General features: G+C 36.2%; 1 protein-coding gene across 6 annotated transcripts in view; it reads right to left on the bottom strand.

The window, feature by feature from the left end:
• The window catches only part of LOC106155014 (uncharacterized), a 40,824-nt gene that overhangs the window by 5,299 nt on the left and 12,208 nt on the right, over nucleotides 1–23,317 (bottom strand). For 5 of the 6 annotated variants that reach the window (XM_087003450.1, XM_087003454.1, XM_087003451.1 and 2 more), the window contains 3 exons: nucleotides 15,216–15,428; nucleotides 14,909–15,019; nucleotides 11,019–14,261 (listed from right to left, as the gene is read on the bottom strand). In XM_087003450.1, coding sequence (XP_086859576.1) covers nucleotides 11,019–14,261; nucleotides 14,909–15,019; nucleotides 15,216–15,428 — 3,567 coding nt within the window. Of the gene's footprint in view, nucleotides 1–8,453; nucleotides 8,523–11,018; nucleotides 14,262–14,908; nucleotides 15,020–15,215; nucleotides 15,429–23,317 lie in introns of all 6 variants that reach the window. The other variant, XM_087003456.1, reaches the window with a different exon arrangement.

Here is a 23,317-nt window from a genome sequence, read left to right as displayed (position 1 = left end):
AGACAAAAAGATCAAATGAATCTGAAATATTTTTTATACAAAAGGACGGGTTACGTTAGATAAGGAAGTACACAACAGAACCACGGTATTAGCAAATCAAGAGTACCTTCAATCAACCCAATTATTCTTAATGCTGTTTGATCAGTGCTAATGGGTTTTATGAAACTGACCCAAGAAATTCAAGAGCAAGAAATCCATGAGAAAATCAATATGGTTAACTGTACTAAAATTCATGAAATAGTTTTAGCTGTCACTTAAAATATTAAACATCTATTCATTCAGTTTTCATTTAACTTACATATACATTAATAATTTCATTTCTAAAAGTTGTGTGGTATCTTGAATACAACTCATTATCCTTAGCTGAAATTGCACAGAATGACTTTTCTACCAACCTCATTTTCTCCTACACAGTTTTTAAAGAACCTTAAATCATCTTAGTAACAAAGCATTTAAGTCACACTTCTTGGTAGCTATGGCATTTTTATATAAGTACTTGAATGACGCAGAGCTTTCTCAGTGTCATAAGCTAGACAGACTATCTTCAATCAACAACCTAATGAAAATGTCTGGAAAACCATTAGACTTTGTATGTGCGTGCGTGTGTGAAAACGTGGATGCAGAGCATGCAAGTTCAAAAAAGAAGAGACTTAAATATATTCGATTCAATGCAAAGAAGTTCAAGTACTTAGGCAAAATTGATCTGGTTGATAAAAAGCAAAACAAGTATAACGAGACAGGCCAAGACTAAAACCATGAGTACTCATTCTAAATTTTAGCAGGCTAAAAATAAGAGTTTTTTCTAATGCAGTTAATCAACTATATCACAGCAATCTTTGATTTACCCACTCTTTGATTTTAGAAAGCTTTAGATTTTTTTCTTGGTATGAAATTTACGTCCTGATATTAAAGAATGTTGAAAATTCAAGGCTACTTCATATAAATGGACTCTCCTGCATAACCATATGTTACTGACTCTATCAATATTTGCTGGTCAAAGGAAGAAAACAGACTAATCTGATGCTACGGATATGAAGAGAAACCTAATATGCCACAAAGGCTCCAATAAAAACAAATACAATTTGAACTTCCAAGAACTAAAACCCAAAGGTAATAAAGAGGATACCTGGCAAACGGCAGTGGAATAATAATGCTTTGTTTTGCTTCCAAGAACCAAGGAATAGCACAAAGCTTCAAACTGGATTCCAATTAAAGGAAACCTATATGAGATTTTCAGAAAGAAAAAATTAAAGCAATTTTCTCCTACAAATGAATAATTATTCGACCAGCGCACTTGGATTTCATGTTTAATTCTACTTTTAATTTACTAATCTACTTGTAAATGACTGGCCAGTATCAGTTTGGTAAATGGGAGAAATTCACAATACAAATTCACCACAGGAAAAACCCTTAATACTCCTCGCCTGCTCTTAAATCACATACTCTGTAGATTTGACATTTTCTCTCCTAAAAAATTAAAAATAAAATACAACCAACCCTGACATTTAACTCCAATGCTTCTTTAAGGTACATACAATGCCTTTTGGTAATTCTCTTAGTTATACTACTTGAAACTATATGCTGGCATTTGGTCAGTTTTTGTGACAAAAAATTGACTTTGTATGCATCTTTAAACTTCTTGTGCTTAAAAAAAAGAAAATTTCATCTATCAACACTGTACCTGCACTAAAAAGTTACAGATAACAACCACATAGTTCTCAGTAGAAATTACTAGTAAGCTTCTTACAATGGTAACTCTTTAAATCTGGAAAATATATAAGATGGCTCAACTGTAACGTGAATAATACTAGTACATCATTACACCAGTTATTAAGATATGTAAGATACTTCAGAGGGGAAGAAACTTCCTTTTATCATAAAAAATGCCTGCAAAAGGCATGACAGTGTCTGTTCATAAAAATAAAATCATGAATTAATAAAAAATATTACATGGAAGGGGAATCATCAAATCAGCAATTTTTCAAGCAAGATATGTGAGATTGGGAGAAGAGTGGGGTCAGAAAAATAAATGACAGACTAGCAAGTGCCAAGAACTAAGAAATGAAGACAGACAGAATTTATCCACAGATTTTTCTTTTAAATTATATTTTGTTTTTTCAATTTGCAAATAGCACCAACTCACCATGTTTAGGGTGTCACTTTTGCATTGCTTTCTATGACGACGTAAAGTTTCAGATTTTTTGCTTAAAAAATAACCCTAATTCTGGCACTTTCTTTAATCTTTTGGGATATCATACACTGCTGTTAGCCTATTTTTAGGCTATCTCTGTTTATGTCAATTACATTCAGTACACCTTTCTTCAGCATGCATTTGTTTCTTGCAAATAAATACGTCAACATATATGAGATAAATCAAACCAAAATATTATGTAAAAAATCTACCCGGACAAAGTCTTTAAAGGGATAACAATTGTTCATTTTGGCCAAAAAATGAATTTTCCTGGGGGTAAACACCAATTTTCCATACTTACTAATGCTTAATTAATCCATTCTCACATTCAAAGTTAGTCCCTGTTTTTTTTCTAAAAAGTTGGTCGGTAGTAATATTCTCTCAAGAGATTATTACAGAGTGTAGCCATCTATGTAGGTCACATGATGTGATGGCAAGCACAAATCCCAGAATAATTGCATTAACTGCCATTTTAGTGGTAACATAGAATTTATTATATTTCTATGAGTTGTTTATAATAAATTTATTGTGAAATATGGACATCATACGAACATTTGTCATCCCTTTAAGTTATGAAATTTCTGTATGTCATAAAAAACTAGTGAAATCCAAGGAGTGAACACATATTGTAAACTATGACCATGCTACAGAAGTGCTAAGATATAAGAAGATAATATCATTCATCACACTCACACCTCAAAGAAAATGTCCTAAGATCACAAATGCAGCAGGATGCTAAGAACAATCAAATCATATTATATGCTTGCTCATGAAACATGCTTGTTCATGGAATCAAACTATGATTGGACATGGAAGGCAATCAATTCTCATCTAACATCTAGCGTGCTGGGAAAACTAACCAGAGCCTAACACCCCATTCTCATAGATTAGATCGACCTACATTGGATCGACCTAACTCCCTGGGGGTTCACGCTAAATAGCTGTCAGCCGGGCGGACACGAAAGTTAATTACCCCTTAAAGCTTGTAGTAGGCGGGGACGGACACTTAAGGGGGATTATCTGACAGTAATCTAGTGAGACTCCCCGCGGTGATAGATCGATCTAAAAGTTGTGAGAACAGAGCCTAAGAAGAGGCAAAGCAACACTGAGACAGCGTACAGTAATGTATACAAGTATATATCAGTGAAATCAATGGATTGGAAACAAAGCTGCTCAGTCTCATATTGTGTAGTATCTGGAATCACCTTTAACTGCATTCAGCTGGTGCTTGCTTACACACACATGAATGTGTGCACGCACACTCACACACACACACACACAGCTCTATCTACTGCTCATTGGGCTGACCCGTAAATTTGAAAATAATAATTACTTCTTATTCCTTTTCATTGAAAAAGCATAATAATAATAATTCAATATAGGCAAGAAAATGAGCCTTCTTGCCATCTGGTTTGAAAAAAATGTTAAAAGCTTCAGAATTGTATTTGATCCATTGTTTGCATAATTGGGCACTAATAATTCTCCATCTACATCCATCCGTGGCAATATTTTATTTCTGACAAATATCTTGGATAAGCACAAGAGCTATAAAAGATGGGGTTTAAATAAGTATACCACCTTCAGTAAATAAAAGTTATAACTGGGTCAACACCCAGACCACATATGGTTTGCTTTCAGTAGAATGGTCAATGTAACAACAACACAACAAATTTTCTCTTGATAAAGACAGATTTGGTGGAAACATTGTTGTGACATCACTCCCTGGTATTTCACATAAACATCTTTGTGGCTGATCACTGTGAATCACAAATTGAAAAACCAAATTATATACACACATATCAGACTCTTTGAAAGAGAGAAATATCACTCTACCTGATCATGCATGGACAACAAGAGACTGATGCTATTCTTGTTGCTATATTTTGAAATTGACATTTACATTGAAGGAAAAATCTTACTTAATCAAATCAAGTTTCTTTAACAAATGAACACAGAAAAAATGCACCCAAAAAATGAAACATCAATTTAGGATTTGCATGGCTTTAGTAAGCATAGTTTTCTACAGTGTTTTTACCTTCCAACCTTGCTCTTGACCCTTTAATATGTAACCTTGACCTTTGACATAGTCTATAACCTTGACCAATCTATAACCTTGATCATTTGAGATATTGTATAAAATGATACTGCTGTGTTAACAAAGTATGTTGATCTGTAATCTGAGCTGTTTTCATGATATTCCAAGTGTGCAAAGGCATATTTACACAACTCTGGCAGCTTAGAAACAATTTCTAAATGAGCTTTTATAAGTTAATAAGTAGGACACCGTATATGGTTCGAACTTCCAACTATTTCAATGATATTCCTATAAAAACAACAAAGCATTGGCGGTAATTTTGAACTCTGACTAGAAATAAGACTTACCATGAGTGAGTTTGAGTGGGAAATTAAACATGCCTCAATGGGTAAAAAGTGGATCAGATTCAGTTGAAAAACCTTTGCTGACATTTTCATCCAACCTCAGCCATTCATTTGCTGGCCTAATATGGTTATTCCTAACAAAAGCAATCAATAATTCCTAGTTGTGAAGATTGGGAAATATATAATACCATGCATGTGGACCTTTCCATGTTAAATTCAATCACAGCAGCAGACAGCAGCCCCAGAGTGGTACATTTAAATAAGTTATGGGTACATGTAATCAGTTAATGAGAGGGTTCCTGTTAAGGGTAAAATTACAGAATAACTAGAGGATCAGAGAGGCGATACCGCCTCCGAATATTGTACCACCAGCTGGAGCAAGCGCATTCGTATAGACCCCCACATACACAAAATAAGGGACACAGCCACCAGTTTTGTGCTTGACAAGCTGTAAAAATGCAATCAACAAGAATTTTTAAACTATTGCAAAAAATATATATGGTACAATCAAATTTAAGTTCTTCGTAAGGTAGGTCAAGGGTCAATTTCAAGGTCACAGTAAATTGCCAGTATATGACTTCCTATTCAAGTTCAAGAGTAACTATGGACCTATCTCTGTCAAGTTTGAAGTTAAAAGAGAAAGAAATTAGCAGAGTTCAGTTCATGATAAAAAGTAGGTCAAAGGTCAATTTCAAGGTCACATTTAGATTGCCAGTATATGACTTTCTATTCAAGTTCAATAGTAACTATGGACCTATCTCTGCCAGTTTTGGAGATAAAAGGGAAGCAAAATTTGCAAAGTTCAGTTTATGGTGAAAAGTAGAACAAAGGTCAATTTGAATGTCACATTTATAATGCCAGTATATGACTTCCTATTCAAGTTCAATAGTAACTATGGACCTATCTCTGCCAGTTTTGGAGATAAAAGGAAAGCAAAATTTGCAAAATTCAGTTCATGGTGTAAAGTAGGTCAAAGGTCAATTTTAAGGTCACATTTAGATTGCCAGTATATGACTTCCTATTCAAGTTCAATAGTAACTATGGACCTATCTCTGCCAGTTTTGGAGATAAAAGGAAAGCAAAATTTGCAAAGTTCAGTTCATGGTGAAAAGTAGGTCAAAGGTCAATTTCAAGGTCACATTTAGATTGCCAGTATATGACTTCCTATTCAAGTTCAATAGTAACTATGGACCTATCTCTGCCAGTTTTGGAGATAAAAGGGAAGCAAAATTTGCCAAATTCAGTTCATGGTGTAAAGTAGGTCAAAGGTCAATTTTAAGGTCACATTTAGATTGCCAGTATATGACTTCCTATTCAAGTTCAATAGTAACTATGGACCTATCTCTGCCAGTTTTGGAGATAAAAGGGAAGCAAATTTTGCAAAGTTCAGTTTATGGTGAAAAGTAGGTCAAAGGTCAATTTTAAGGTCACATTTAGATTGCCAGTATATGACTTCCTATTCAACTTCAATAGTAACTATGGACCTATCTCTGCCAGTTTTGGAGATAAAAGGGAAGAAAAATTTGCAAAGTTCAGTTCATGGTGAAAAGTAGGTCAAAGGTCACTTTCAAGGTCATAGTAAGATTGCCAGTATATGACTTCCTATTCAACTTCAATAGTAACTATGGACCTATCTCTGCCAGTTTTGGAGATATAAGGGACTAAATGTTATAATTTTGGAGTTACCATAATGTGCCTTTAATTTCGTACAGAAAAAATTAATTAAAATAAAGAAAATGTCACTTTGGTCAAAATTCTTGAAATAGGAGGTGCTCTGAAGTTTCAGAAGTTCAAATTTGATGAAATAATGTCATTTTTGAACACAAGTTGTCTGCTTTGCCAAGCCTTATGTTTTATTTTTCCAGAGTTCAAAATTTATTATCCATTACCGTACTGTACATTTTGCTTTTACCACCAATATGTACTTTTTGATACAGAGTAACTCGAAAACCGTATGGAATACAAAAAAACCGAGACCACCTCCAGTGTTGGGCTTTACATGCTCTACAAAATGCAAAAAAGAATGGGTCTCTAGCATTAACGGTTCCCGAATTAGAGACAGTTTTCAGTTTCGGTATCTTATGGCCGCTACTCCCGTGAAAATGCACCGATTGACCCCAAATTCATGGAGATGAAAGATGACCTGAAGGGTAACACTTTCCAATAATATTATTGGTTAAGTCTGTGTGGTGTCTGAATAACAGGGCAAAAAAATTTTTTTTCGTAAAAAATTTCATTTTTTTGAAAATTTTGGCCCATTTGACCTTGAAGTAAAGGTCAAAGGTCAAATCCAAGGGTATATTTGAAATCTACACATATGACTTTTGGAAAGCTGTCTATAGAAATTTTTCCCATAACTCCTTCCGTAGGGTAGATAATTAGCATTTAATTTTGCCATTTTTAGACAAGGGTGCATTGCAATGAGTGCCACACCCAGACCCCAATACCGACAAAGCCCAAATTTTACGTGGAACGAGTTGAGATTATAGGTGACCTAAATCCATGAGATGGGTACGGGGGCCCTTACCGTCTAGGAGGAGAAGCGGTAACGGTAGCCGTCCGGCGGAGCCAACGGAGCCGGCGGAGCCGGCGGAGCCGGCGGAACGATCCGGACGGGACCGAAACCATGTGTACCGCCAGCGCTAACGCTGGTGGTACAATGAGTGTCAATATGACTGAAATAAAATATTTACACACACATATATATGAAGCATCCCGTCCAATTGATTTGTTTACTGTAAGACAGAAATATAATTTATTAAATCATTGTGAATAGTACCTATTGTTTTTCTTTTTTTTTTCTTCTTTTTTTTTTTTTTACATATCTAGCTAAGTCGCAAACTATGTAGTACTTGCCAAATATTAAGAAAGCATTTTATCATAATTAAAAACAGAGAATTATATAGTGTTGAGATCAAAGGTAAAGAGAATAGCTCTCTTAGTGCTAAGTGTGCTCACTGCAAGTGTGTGCTATTACTCATTTAAAGTAAAGCATCACTGGTTTTCTAACTGCAGTCATTATTATGACACATTTTAGTGCTGAGAGAGAGAGAGAGAGAGAGAGAGAGAGAGAGAGAGAGAGAGAGAGAGAGAGAGAGAGAGAGAGAGAGAGAGAGAGAGAGAGAAGGAAAGAATTCTACTCTTTTGTCTACCAAACACATCTTTCCAATGGCACAGAGATAATTTGATTTTCTGTTCATCTCAAGATGAAGACTTCCTTTTGGTGCCTTGATAATTTAATAAACCAAAACAATTGATGCTTAATATAATTGCATGTGTATGATAACATCATAGAATTTAAGCAAAGTGGATTAAACTATATACAAGGATGAGGCAAAAATGGAAGGCTAATAACTTAATCTAAAATGTAAGACAAAAATTGGAGGGATAGGTGTCACAGACAAGCACCGATTAAGAAAGATTTAGTATTTAATATGCCACATGTACTTCAGTCACGGTGTCCATTCCATCTGGAACTCCTACAAATGTTACCAGGCAGTTGACCATGCTGATAATTTTGTTTAACTCTCAGGGTGAAAAGTAGCCAGCAATAAAACCCAGAGTTCTCAATACAATCAAGACAGGAAATGAAACCAAAAGCAATGAACTAATTAACGTGCACAGCACAGCAACTTGAAGCATGCACAACCATCATGTACAAAACTGGAATCCTGGTAACAATGAACAGCAAACAACTACACAAATAAGTAAAACAAACAACATTCCATGGATTAATAAGTTTTCATTCAACATGAACAGTGAACAACAACTGCAATAATCAACATAATGTGAGAACCAAATCAGAAAAGGTCTTTAAAAATTTGGCAATCTGATCACAGCATGCAGAAAAAGGTGACATGCTTAAAATACTAATAACCGTTACCTTTTCATCTATACAACAGAAAGCCTTGCCCAGCTGAAGAAGCAATTTAGTTGCTGGATGGAGAGGCAGCTAAAATCACAAATGGATATAACACATATATAAAGATAGTTCAATAACAAAAAGGCATACACATACAAACATACAAAACAACATAAATGTATACATCAAGTAAAAAATAATATTCAACTGATCTACCAACCCTTCCAAAACTTCTTTAGCCTCGGCATAGTACAAGCAACAGCAGCACTGGCAGCAGGAGAGGTTGTTGCTGAGAAAAACAACTGTGTGGCATCACTGATAGTGATAACCAGAAACTTGAACAGTTAATAAACTGCAAGATTATTACTGGAATCCTTCAAGTCTAAGATGCTGGTGGTTGTCACACAGCAATCAATGTGGCAGGGTTTTACCACTAATAGTCCAACCCCAGGCAGCTGCGGTGTCAGTCAATCTGACACTGAAGATTTGCATCTCTCAAGATCTGCTGTCAATAAAACAAGATGAGTGTGAAGGCAAAAGAAAAAAAGGCAATCAGCATGAGGCCAAGTGACACTGCAAGCTTATCCTTTTCTATCGACTGGGTGTTTCTGCTCCTACATGAAAGAGGCAGGTAGCACTAGCTGAGGTTGTCATGGCAACAAACCAGACCCAAGGCAAATGATGTTAACAGGGAGTCTCAAACCACAAGTTTTCATCCTTCCATAGGCCACAGCACTTCTCCACTGCCACTGCATTAGTGCCAGATCTACAAGCTGATTATTAAAGCTATGTATTGATTGTGGAGTATCTTCTCCTTTAAAATGCACACTAATGACGCAAACCACGTAAAAGTAGATATCGTATTTGTTGCCCTCTCATGCAAAAGAAAACTTATTAGTTCAAATTCATTTCCTCATCTTAATATAATTCTTCCCTTAGGTGTTTTCTATAGCATTTCCAGGGAAGCTGATATGGTAGAAAACACACTGCTGTGAGGACATACATGGCTTTTGGGAAAATCAGGTGTCATATTAGATGTACTTGACGCAGATACCAAGGACTTTGTTCCAATTCAAATGCTGTACTGTATACTTAAGTGCTGTCCATGACTGATATTGACTGATGTAAATTGGAGGAGTGTGGGCAGCAAATCTGTCCAAATCATGCTTCACAAATTTTTCATTCCTTACTTCAAATAGGGATTTGATAAACATTCATGATCTTCTTTAATTCTAGTCAATGGCTGTGTTCAGAATAGAAGTTCTCGTACTAGCAGGATCGATCTATCTCAGTGGGAATTCTCGCTAAGGCGCAGTCAATGTTAATCAGTTTAATTGTCTGAAATGCTCCCTTGCAAAGCAACATGAACAACATCATGGACCACAAAGTTTTCCAGACTTTGCCCAAGTACTTTAAGTTATGAAGGGGCCTGCCAGACAATTAAGCTGATTACATTGACTTCGCCTTAGCAAGAATCCCCGCCGAGACAGATCAATCCTGCTAGTACAATAACTTCTATTCTGAACACGGCCAATGTCCAAGTTGTCTGAGATATATGCACTTCAGGTTTCAAGTCTTGGATTTGTTAATCTAAGCTTATATTAACATATAAAAATAATCTCTTATTGTGCTCGGCACTTCATTATAGTTTCTAATGCTCTTTGATTACACTGGTTATTACATAACTAAATAATGCTATAAGCTGATAAATCCTTCTGAAAAGAGATTGTAGGTTTTTGTAAAATCTTTACGATAAGATCACATAAATCTTATACCATCAACAATTTCATGTCTTTACTTTTTTCTCATGCTTTATCTATGTCTTTAGTATGGTAACTCAAAATTAAAAACTAAATGACAAAAGGGGCATATCAACCAGCATAGTAATTATTATTCTATGCCTAATCATTTTTGTTTACACACCGCACTCATTTAACAACAGACACAGCTGCCCCGCCTGCCAGTTCATTAAATTAAGCTAGCACATTGTCAACACGAGCTCATCATGCAACCCATAGTCAAGTATACATTATGCACACTCAGAGCCATCAGTCTAGTGTGGGAGAGGTGATTATTGGCCTTGAAGAAACAATGACTGTACAAAGAGCCTCCCTCAACATATTAATGGAACACATCGAGTGCAGTGAATTAGAGGGTATTCAAGCAAGTACAATCCAATTATCTGTCTAACACAGCTACGCTGGCTATTCAAATGCAGAATCACCAATGTGGATTTTTTTTTCAGAATGTTGTAATATTAAATAGATGCAATGACCTGCAGCTAGATTTCAACAATATTTGCAGCACCTACACACCAATGATATTAGCCATCTCCTTTTCTGTCTGCCTGAACATATGTGTATGTATGTATGCGAGTACGTTTCTGCAAACAATATGCATAAGTGTCAAATGTGCAATCAACATACAAATAAATATCGTAAAAGCACAGTTATGATAAATCAAGTTGAAATACAAATCATTGCTTTAAATACAAAACTTATCATTTTAACTTCTCCAACTATTTTGTAGAATTTCTAAGTATGTACTATTATACATAAAACTGAGACAAAATGAAGTGAATCTTACCTTCATCTCCAGGGAGCATCCACTTGTTTCCATCAGTATCTGGGGGTGGTATGGTCACAGCTAGCCCTGTTGGTGGGGATCTTTTCTTTGCCCTGGGACGGGCTACAGGTCTCACCTTCTGTGGGGACACATCATTAAACCCACTCCTGCTGCTGGCTTGTGGACTGCTGGCACTACCAGCACCCTGTGCACCTTTAGCATGGGTTTCATCAACCACTTCTGACCCAAGGCAAAGATCCATGCGAGTCGAAGACAATGAGCCACCTCCAACTGGGACAGTTTTCTTTAGGAGAGAGGCATCCTGGATCATCATGGGCATCACCACTGAAGTCTGGGGTGGTGCTGCCGGGTCTTTCCTATCAGACATTAGTTTGGATATACCGGTTTGCTCTTCTTGCATGGCTGGTTTTACAGCCGTAAAGCTGTCTGAGGTGTCTGAAGTAAGTAGAGTATGAAGGCTTTTCATATCAGCAATATCATTTGACTGCAGGGATGATGATTGAGTGGCTTGTGATGAGACATCAGTGGAAGACAGGCACGAATGTAAACTTGTTGAAGAACTGAAGGGTGACACAACAGCTGTAGGCTTTTTAAAAGACCCCAGGGTACCAAAAGTCCCATCCCAGCTCTTGGCTGAGGAACATTTCCCACTGTAACTTTCTTCTGAAGAGGAAGACACAAGTTTGTTACAGCCAGGGTAACTGGATGGTTTGTTTTTGGATGGACTACTATCAATGGGTGGTTTTTTACATGGACTGTTATCAGTGGATGAACAGGGGCTAGCACTCCCTTTGCCAAGCATGGTTGGTTTGTTTTTAGGTAACCTGGCTGGTATTGGAGGTGGAGGTAGAGGTGGGGGGGTCTGACATCGACCCGTTGCTGCCCCCAATGGTCTTCCCCCAGACGGGACAGAAGGGTCTTGTCCTGTCGGTGTTCCCACTCTACTTTTCTTAATGGATGATCCCTTACGAAAAGACCTATCACTGTCACTCTGATAGTTTTCTTCACCACTTGTTGAAGAGCGCTCCATGGACTTTGATGCAGATCTCCGGCGAAACATGGAAAGGAAACTCATCTTCACCCCTGGAGATGACCTCTCTTTTTCATCCAAAGGATTTTTTGATTTTGTTGGTGTCTTTGGGAGTTCTTTGGTGGGTTTCTTTGGCCTGGGAGGAGGGGAAGACCTGGCCTTATTGTGTTGTTTAATATCCTTTTTTGATGAATGGGGTTTAAACTGATAAAGGTTATCAAATGGTTTGAGGACTGGGGATGCCTCAGCCTCACTCCTTGATGACTCAAGATGTGAGCCACTGTCCTCGGTGTCAAGCTGCCCCACTGAAAAATGCATGTATCCAGAGTCTAATATCTCATCAGCCAATGGCTTTGTTGTTGAACTCTGAGCACCAACCTGCTGAGAATCCCTGGGAGGTAGTGACATTGTCATGTAATTGTTCTGTTCTTCACTCAAAGGATTGGCCATGGTATGAGAATGTTGGAGTTCTGACCTGGTAACAAGTGGCTGGGAAGAGGAACTTCCACCAACGCTGTGACACCTGGGGTAGACAACGGGGCATGGACCAGTATTGCTGGGTTTCACAACCATTTTTAAATAGTCCCTGGGAGAATCACAGGTGCTGGCCATGGGAGAGGAGTCGCCCAAACTAGAAACAGATGCATATTCCTGTCTAGAGTCCCCAGGGCTACTCCCACCAGGCTTCATCCAAATGTACTGGTCATCCTCTGGGCTATTTGACCTGCTGTTTGACAACAAGCTGCTCTCTGATGTACATGCATGAATACTGACCCTCCCTGTCCAATCAACTATCCCTTTCAAGGTGGACGAGCTTGGATTGCTAGGTCCAGCAGACATGGAGAAGTAATCAGCATCAGAGCCTGTGCTACTGCTGCCAGTGTTTGTCGAATCCTGTCTTCTGCCATCTGGAGGAACACTAAAGGAGGTCTCCTGTATCAGTGGGGAGCCAGCCCTATTTCTCCGTCTATCCATAGTCTGCACAGCTGCCATATCAAAGTATGGGCTGGTCTCCTCTGTCTCCATCTTATCCAAGGATGACGACAGACTGCCAGCAGTGTGAGCTCCACACGTACACTGTCCACAGTTTATGATAGTTTCAGATCCAGGAATATTCACATAACCTCTTGGCTCAGCAGGAATGTTCACATACCTCCGTACAGGGGTGGAATGCTGCCCTGGAGCAGAATGGCACAAAGGACACCCACAGGAGCATGGGCAAGGCAAGACATTGGCATATCTCTGTTTCCCACTTACTGCTGGTGGGGAATCCTGAGGGAAAGACAGCAGATTTACAGGTATTTTCACACTGGATGCAGCACTGTCAATATAATGATGATCCGTTTCCTCCCCGTCAAATCTTTCCAGATTTACATATGTCAGGGGTTGGGAAAACTGATCTCTGCTCTTGGCAGAGGCATCAATGGGTGAGCTACTTCCCGAGCTGCAGCTGATTTGAGCAATATCTTTGAGATTGGTGTTGGAGGTGTACTGAGGAAAATCTATCTCCTCAAAAAGTCTGTCTGAATCTTGACTGCTAAGAGAATGAGATCCAATACTAGAATGACTCTGTGGGGAAGAACGAAACTCTTTGTGAGCATTTGTTTCAGCAGATGATGATGGCATGAAATTAGAAAACTGAACTGTTGCAAACACAGGATCTTCATTTGATTTTGACATTGGCACTTTAGGGTGAGGTAGGTTTGTAAATATATCATCCAGGAGATGTATGGAGGTTTTGTTGTTTCCTGTCCTTCTAGTACTCATATCTGAAGTTGCACCACCAGTGGCACCCCAACAATTCTTAGTGGGGCCAGCACCAAACAAGTCTACATTCAAGTAACTTTGATCAAACTGACCATCAGGAGAGCTGGACTGTCGACCTGCCAACCTTTGCGATCTTGGCAAGGTGCTGGACAGGGTACGCTGCAAAGTTCTGCCACCGTGACTCTGCTCCTGGTCACTATCAAAGCCTGCATTGTCTGCAGTCTGTCTCCCCTGTCCTCTACGGCCTAAATTTTCAATACTGACTAGACACTGTTTTTCATCAATCTGATGAAGAGATAACTGGCGACTGTGAAGCTGGTGGTGAGATCGAAAATTGAGATCGGCATTCACTTGAGTGTTTTCGAAGTTTTTGGCATGTGGACTTGTGGCCTGAGTATTGGGTGACCTATAAGCTTGGAACATTGCTGGAAGACTCAATCGAGATCCTGAAATATTGAACAAAAAATAAGTAATCAGATTTTGCAATGTTTTTTTAAAGATATTAAATAAGGACAAACAGTGACATTTGAATGAAATTTTGTCTCAAGTTTAATCATTATATTAAATATGCCTACAATAAATTTTAAATGTAATACCACAGAGGATATCTGACCAAGAACATAATATAAAACAAGAGAGTGAAAACTCTACTTTTAACTGAAAGCATCACAAATCTTATAAAATACCAATGCAAAGACTATTCATTTGGGGAATCTGCTGCACTGACTTCAGTGTTTTTTTTTCCCATATCACCACCAAATTGACTGATAAGTCCAGAAACCAATAGATAAAAGTTAATAACCTTGGGAATTAGCAATATGCTGGAGAAAAGGATTTTATTCAATCAGACATTTTAGGTCATAGACACAGGAAACATGTCAACCCATAATCAGATTGGATTCTACTGAGTTTCCCTGAACTCATATAGCAATTTGAATCCTTTCAATACACTAAACTCAATTCATGTCTCTTTTTGTCAATATCCAGCAGAAATGCATCACATACTCGTCCTGTGCAAAATATGACACTGAAGAAAGCATAATCTGAAAATATATTCAATGACCATATGAAAGGTTCGTTTGATTTCACATACTTAGTAATGTGGTCTTTCTCTTAGCTGCTTGTAACTGTCCATATGAAGCTGCATTAAGAATCTGTGTGATCTCAGAGGCAGAGTCTGAAGAGAAGGCATGGATGCCAGCACCTACAAATAAGAGAGCATAAAGTTGTGCATATATACTGACATAATCACTGTTCACAAAATCTATAAGGTATTAATATGCAATATAACCAAAGAATACATCTAATATCAAATATACAATTTCATCCCTTTCATCTTGTATGTGTTTTTATTTTCACAATTTCAAAAGTTTCAAATAAAATAAAAAGAAAGTCCTCACCCTTTCCACATCGTGAGCCCCCTTCAAACACAAATTTGTCTTCCACAGTTCCAAACCGTCTGATATCACTAAGTTGCCAGGTCTGGTACAGTTTAGGTGGGCTACCACTGGTGACACACAGTTTCTGTCCCTGGATGTGTATAGTGTATGGACAACCTATAGACAGCTTGCTGCCAGGAGGAGCTTTCACCAGTTGTGTTAGGAAATTTTTACCTGTGAAAAAAATATAAGCATACAATTAGTTTTATAGTAAAAAAACTCTAGTTTTGATACTTTCACTATCTTCTGTTCTAAATCTTTTAAAAGTATTCCAATTATCTTCAAACTCATACAAATGTTCAACTATTCCAAGAGTTTCTTTCACATTTTTAGCAGTTATATTTGTAATTTTTTTAAAAGTAAATAAATATATAATTAACATTTTCCAAAATAAAGAAAAGGAAGAAGAGTGATAAATAGAAATGTGTCTCTGCAGAAGCTAATACTTCATGACCGTACACAAATAACACCATGACATTTTATGATCAAATAAAGAGAATTTTCATACTAATAAAAAATAATGAGTTGTTAACATTAATGCAAAAAAGAAAAAAATACTCATTCTATTAACTTTAAAATAGTCTTCTAGCTTTGAAAAAAAGTTGAGATAAGCTAAAAGAACAAGTCCCTTTTTTACAACTACTTATATTAATACATTTTTATCTTATAAATAAAATGAAACAGTTATTTTTAGCAAGAAAAAATACTGCCTTTCATAACTACAAAGATATATAATCTTCCTTGAAGACCAAGTTCACTATATTTGAACAAAAGGCTTTTCCCATTGAACCATCCAGCCATCATTTGGAAGGCTGCCAGTATCATTACAAATCTTTCAAAAATGGCTTTGTGAGATGGAGTTTTTTTTTTTTTTTTAATGCTGGTTTGGACTGCCTGAAATTTTGTAGGAAATTACAGGTGACCAATTTGGACAGCCTGTACCCCTGATCCTGGAAATTGCCCTGTTTAAACATAAAACTCTTCTTAGATTCATGATCCAGATACCAAACAATATTCAGTCAATATGTTACTGCTTTGTTATTTGTCATAGACACTTCTGGCAGTAAAAATTAATAGAGGATTTTGCTGTGCTGATCTGATCTTTCACTCCATAAAGTCAAATGCAATCATTTTATTCCTGGCATCTCAACTAGCACACTCTTCCACCTAGTGGCTTGTGCAGACAAAAGCACAGATTAGTGACTGGTGGTTTGTCATGAGCCAACAGTAGCCAGTCTGTCTCTGTTTTGAATCCTGACTAATTTGCCAAACATGAGGACCCAGGGTTCACACTGTGTGAAAATGCTAAGAAAGGAAAGAAGAGAGCCGATTATCCCCGATTGTGCTAGACTAATGGTTGCATACATAATTTGTAATAAATTCCTGTGGTTTCCCTCCCTCTCTTTCCATCCAGTAAGGAAAAATATTATAGCCTCCACAAAAGCAGGTTATGTTTATTTTCCTTTATTCCACCTTTAATATTTGCTTGCAGAGTTTATTTATCCACAGCATCTCATTTCAACACAATTTTTGTGTACTTTGTTCACCAATGAACCTTGCGGTAGTTATTTCGGTGTGACTGTGCCACTTGCCCCAGGTGCTACACAGGTGTGAATGAGACAGTAAAAACTGTCACCCAAAAAAATGGACAAGCTGACAGGGAAGTCTCTCTTTCTGTTTTTTTTATTCAATGGGCGTGATATCTAAACAGTAAATGGGGAGCAATTTTCAAGAAAAAGACCCATTTCCTCTGCCTCTGGTTCCTACACTTTTTAGGACTAAATGATCGCTTACATATTTGTGGCTACAAGGCAAAAGATCTCTAACCACAATGTTGTTTGGCTTTACAAAGAGACTTCCTGCCACTTTGGGAACAACACAGCACAGCAAAGTGAACAATATTCTATAATGGCATTCACATTAGGGTTTGTCAAAAAGACAATCCATTAACCATTCAGAGCATATGAGCTTAATGTTAAGGGTCTTCAAAATTAAGTTGTTTTTTTTTTTTTTCAGCAAAGCTGAAGAGAAGAAAATCCTGTACGGCTTATTCATTTGATATTCAAAAACAAAATCTAGAATGACACTGATGATTAAATGCTTGTGAATACAAGTGTTTATTACAAAGAGGTAGGGCCAATCATTCCAAGGGTATGAGTAGATCATAGAGTTTATAAATGAAGTGTTTCTGTTTCAGAGGAAGCATTAATTTCCTGGTTTGGGTATTGACAGGAAACAATTTCCTTCAGAACAGAGGCCATTTCTGTCCCTAATGATACATTTCACCTTTTAAAACAAACTTTTGAACACACCTAATCTTACTCCCTTATAGCTCATTCCTGGTTCACATTTTATCTTAAAACTAAAAGAAAGAGACATTAAACAACCTAGTCCAGAAAAATTCATCACGGAGACATGCAAAGAAAATCTTCAGCTTAGAAAAAGAAATTCTTCATTAAAAGCATGTTCGTTGAATTTTGAAAAGATACCATTATTTCTTTCCCACAGATTTCATTCATATTTTTACAACATCAAAAACAGATTCATCCAGTTGACTGCCTTGAGGAAAAGTTCAGGTGATTGGTATGACTTTTAACCTTGCTGGAGGAATATGTCATTAAAGTGATAGCTAAAGTGCTAACCTGTCACAAAAACAGTTGTTTCCATATCTAACTTAAGTCATAAATGACATACCTTATTCTCAAGCATTTATACTAGTAAATGTACTCTAGCATAAAATGCAACAGCAACAAATTTCTAAATTTTAGTGAATTAAAATAGATGACACAATTTTTTTTTTTTTTTTTTTTTTTTGCAAGAATGTATTTTTATATGTCTGCCATTTATATTAAGTCAGTCAATAAATGTATTATAACATAGTATAACACTTCAAACCAAATGAAACACAATAGCAAGGGGAGAGAGGGTGTTTAATTAACAAATCACTTCCACCTTTTACACAAACTACATGTTTGAGCACATCAGTTTTCTTTACAAATTACAAATAAAATCAATACTGCTAACTGATCATAAACCCTAGAATTCCACAGATGTTGAACATATCCACAATTAGACATATTGTTAAGAGGCCTTGATACCTCCTTGATGAAGTAGAAGATTGCAGGGTACGGAGCACAATTAATCACACCACTTTAACAGCTAACCAGGGTGAAGATAGCAATCACAGGGTTCAACAGGAGGTCCTTCATGGAAAAAAATGCTGCACATCAAAGGCATGTGAGACACAGATGACAAGATACTGAACACTTTATGACTTCCTTTCTGGCCCCAAGGTGACAAACAGGCAGTTGTTGTGCTTGAACATCTTGAAAAAAATGATAAAATTGTGTTTTTCACGAGGAGTTGAGCCTCAATTTAAAAGCTGTTAACTGACACCTAATGTATATGATCTTGCCTTGCAAACCACATTAAACACCATAGGTGGTCAAAATATATAAATGGAAATTATTTTGTCTCATTCATAGACTACACCAATATTTATTATTCCATTTCCAAGAATGTAATAATGATCCTTGTGATTGTTCTTACACATTTCATATACCTGGCGAGACAGTTCACACCATAAAGACTGGATCAGATAAAACTACCACTAGTAAATTCCGCCTTCCTAAAATTAAAACCTCCCTATCATTTCCAACTGTTATAAGCCATGTCATGTTGATGTAGGTAAGATTATACCTGTCCAAAGGATGGAGAAACACAGATATCAGCCTATTAGCCAGTAATTAGTATAATAGGTGTTTAGCATCAGACAAATCAGCAGCTTTATGATAACACGTCCTGGTGCTGAGCCAGACCATTTGCCTTTATAATCACACCAGACTGCCTGCACTTCCTGTTGACACACACACATGGAGGAGATTATCATAACATGGTCATGTTTTACACGATTTGTCATACATCTCTCAAATTATAAAATATTTTCAACTTCTGACATATCACATAAATTTTGCTAAATCAACAAAGGAACTCCGAACATCAGTTAGCAAAATTAAAATGGGTTTAATAGATAAACAACACCAGATACAAGATTTTCACAAAAAGAATATATTATGGTGTGCATAGTTTATAACTACACAGATTCCAATTTTAAGTTGCCCTTTTCTGTTACTCTCTCTGATAACATATTTACTTACTCTAGTAACATATTTTCAATTTGTGTTAGATGGCAATTATTCCTGAATCAACTCAAGCATACCGACACCTAATGCAATGTCAACACTTTGCTTATCACAATCATTTTAATCAGTTGTTATTAGGTTTGATGAGCATGATAGCATTAGAAATACCTACTAGAAAATACCAAGGAATCCAAAAAGTTTATGGTTGTGTGTATCTTACACCCATAACTTATCTTACAACAAAAAAGTAATTTTACGGTTGCAGAAGATACAATATACACCCTCATTATCTTTGCCTTAATCTGATGGTATACAATTTGAAGGATCGAGATGTTACTGGAGATTTGAACAGGGGTCACAAAAGAGTAAATGCTTTCCTTCCTTCCACGTGAATAACCGCAATATGCTAGTGCATTTACAGATATCTAAATATTCTGTCATTTACTTTCAAGTTGAAAAGATAAATAAAACTGATGACATTTCAGAACCAGCCTAGTATGAACTTTCTGATTTTCCCTAAATATCATAAATATTAATAGACAAGGCAGCAAAGCTGTCAAATGTACAGACAAAGAACAGAAAATAAAGATGCAAATAAGTGAAAAATTAAATTTTCACAAAAAACTGTTAAATTGCCAGAAAAATTTACCAAACAGACTGCGTTGCCTATTGAAGCTGTATGTTAGACCCATGTTTCTTTCCTGTAAGTTTGAGAACAGTAAGTGACATGATTTCCCTTAAATGGTCATCATAGGAGCAGTGCCCAAAATAGGGGTTTCTTCAAATTTTGATGCAACATTACATAATGTTTAACAGCATAATGACAATCAAATGTTATTAATAAAATATAAGTAACATGGACATTCAGAAAATGTGACAAGCAAAAGTCTTCAAGATCATGGAACTTTAAAGTCACACCTTGAAAATGCCAATATGTGAAAAATTAAATTTTCACAAAAAACTGTTTAACTGCCAAAAAAAAAAAAAAAAAAAAAAAAAAAAAAAAAAAAAAAAAAAAAAAAAAAAAAACAGACTGCATTGCCTACTGAAGCTGTATTTTAGTCCCATGTTTCTATCCTGTAAGTTTGAGAACAGTAAGTGACATGATTTTCCTTAAATGGTCATCATGGAAGCAGTGCCCAAAATGGGGGTTTCTTCAAATTTTGATGCAATATTACATAATGTTTAACAGCTTAATGACCATCAATTTTTAATTATAAAATATTTGTATCACAGATATTCAGAAAATGTGACTAGCAAAGGTCTTCAGGCCCATGGAACTTCAAAGTCACGCCTTGATAATGCCAAAATGTAAACAAGACAGCACTGTTCTGAAATGGGTTTATTTCCATTTTTAACACTTTTTTAACATAAAACAAAATAAACATTTTACTGCCATTTTTATATGTCCAACTAAGAAAATTGATGAGATGGGAAAAGTATCAATAGAACAGTGTTAAATGTCCAATTTCCTCCATTCTGAGATTCTGAACATAGTGGATGATTGAATATGACAAACTGCAATGATATGAGTTTATTTCCATTTTTGACACTTTATTACACAATACATGATAACAAGTTTACCATGTTTTTTACATAATCAACTAACAATGTTGTAAAGATGCAGGAAATATCAAACAAACACTTTTAGGCATCTTATTAGTTAAATAATGAGACTGTTAACATGCCTAATAATTGAATCTGAGGAAATGTGAAAAAACAGTATAACTTCCTAAGTAATGGCCCGATTATGCTTATTTTCGAACTCAACCTGCGTTTTAGTAAGATTGACCACTCCTGTGAGTATAATTACAATTGGCCAATCCGTTTTTTATGTACAGACACAGATGTGTCTGTACATATTGCCATCACCTGCGTCTGTCGTCGCCGTCGCCGTCGCCGATCATGTCGCCGTCGCTGTCGCCGTCGCCGTCGCCGTGCACTTTCAGCGTTAACACCATAAGTGGAAGACAGTTTTACTTTTTGGCTTTATATTTACAGAGCTGACTAATATTCATAAAACACAGGTCAAGTTCGAAAATCAGCATGATCGGGCCATTATTGTAGAATTTATGCTGTTTTTTTCACTTTTTAGCATATATGCAACACTGTTAACACATTTAAAAAAAAACCGATTGGCCTGTTGTCATGAAACTCACAGGAGTAATCAGTCTTACTAAAACGCAGATCAGGTTCGAAAATTGGCATGATCGGGCCACTATATTAGTAGTTATGCTGTTTTTTCACTTTTCAGCATATATGCAACACTGTTAACACATTTCAAGGAAAACCGATAGACCTGTTGTCATGAAACTCACAGGAGTAATCAATCTTACTAAAACGCAGGTCAAGTTCGAAAATCGGCATGATCGGGCCACTATTTTACTAGTTATGCTGTTTTTTACACTTTTCAGCCTATATGCAACACTGTAAACACAATATAAGAAAAACAGATGGGCCAATTGTCATGAAAGTCACAGGAGTGGTCAATTTTACTAAAATGCAGGCTGAGTTTGTAAATCAGCATAATCGTGCCATTATTTTAGAAGGTATGCTGTTTTTTCACATTTCTTCAGATTCAATTTTTAGGCATGTTAACAGTCTCATTATTAAACTAATAAGATATGTGAAAGTGTTTGTTTGACATTTCCTGCATCTTTACAACATTGTTAGTTGATTATGTAAAAATGATGGTAAACTTGTTATCATGTATTGTATAATAGAGTTTCAAAAATGGAAATAAACTCATATCATTGCAATTTGTCAGATTCAATCATTCACTATGTTCAGAATCTCAGAATGGAAGAAATTGGACATTTAACACTGCTCTATTGATACTTTTCTCATGTCATCAATTTTCTTAGTTGATCATATAAAAATGGCAGTAAACTGTTAATTTTGTTTTATGTTAAAAATTGTTAAAAATGGGGAAAAAAACATTTCAGAACAGTGCTGTCTTGTTTACATTTTGGCATTTTCAAGTTGTGACTTTGAAGTTCCATGGGCCTGAAGACCTTTGCTAGTCACATTTTCTGAATATCCATGATACTAATATTTTATTAGTAAAAATTGATGGTCATTATGCTGTTAAACATTATGTAACATTGCATCAAAATTTGAAAAAAACCTATTTTGGGCACTGCTCCCATGATTACCTTTTAAGAAAAACCATGTCACTTACTGTTCTCAAACTTACAGGAAAGAAACATGGGACTAAAATACAGCTTCAGTAGGCAATGCAATCTGCCAGATAAACAGTTTTTTTTTGTGAAAATTTAATTTTTCACATATTGGCATTTTCAAGGTGTGACTTTGAAGTTCCACAGGCTTGAAGACCCAGGCTAGTCACATTTTCTGAAAATCCATGATACATATATTTTGTTATTAAAAATTGATTGTCATTATGCTGTTAACCATTATGTAATATTGCATCAGAATAGAAGAAAACACAATTTTGGGTGCTGCTGCCATGATGACCATAATGGGAAAACCATGTTACTTATGATTGCCAAACTTTCAAAAAAGAAATACAGGACTGAAATGCAGCCTGAGTTGGAAAAGCAGTCTAATTGACTTCTTTTTCTGGAAGTTTTACATTTTCAAAGTGTGAACTTGAACTCCCATGGGCCTGAAGCTTTATGCTTGTTTCACATTTTACTTACATTGGTATTACCTGTTGAGCATAATTAAAATTTGATGTTGAATTTGCAGTTTAACATAATGTACTTTTGCATCAGAATTGACAGTAGCCTATTTTGTTATTTCCTGCTTTTTGTCTGTACATTTGACAGCTTTGCTGCCTTGTCTTATATTGTGTTATCAGTGTTGCATTTATATTGAAAATAGTGAAAAAACAGCATAAATTACCTAAAAGTGACCCGATCATGCTGATTTTCGAACTTGACCTGCGTATTATGAATA

The sequence above is a fragment of the Lingula anatina genome, chromosome 2 (genome assembly GCF_051362555.1).
Source record: "Lingula anatina isolate TDL-2025a chromosome 2, LinAna3.0, whole genome shotgun sequence".
In the NCBI taxonomy this organism is placed as follows: Eukaryota; Metazoa; Brachiopoda; class Lingulata; order Lingulida; family Lingulidae; genus Lingula; species Lingula anatina.
This window is presented reverse-complemented; position numbering and strand designations above follow the sequence as displayed.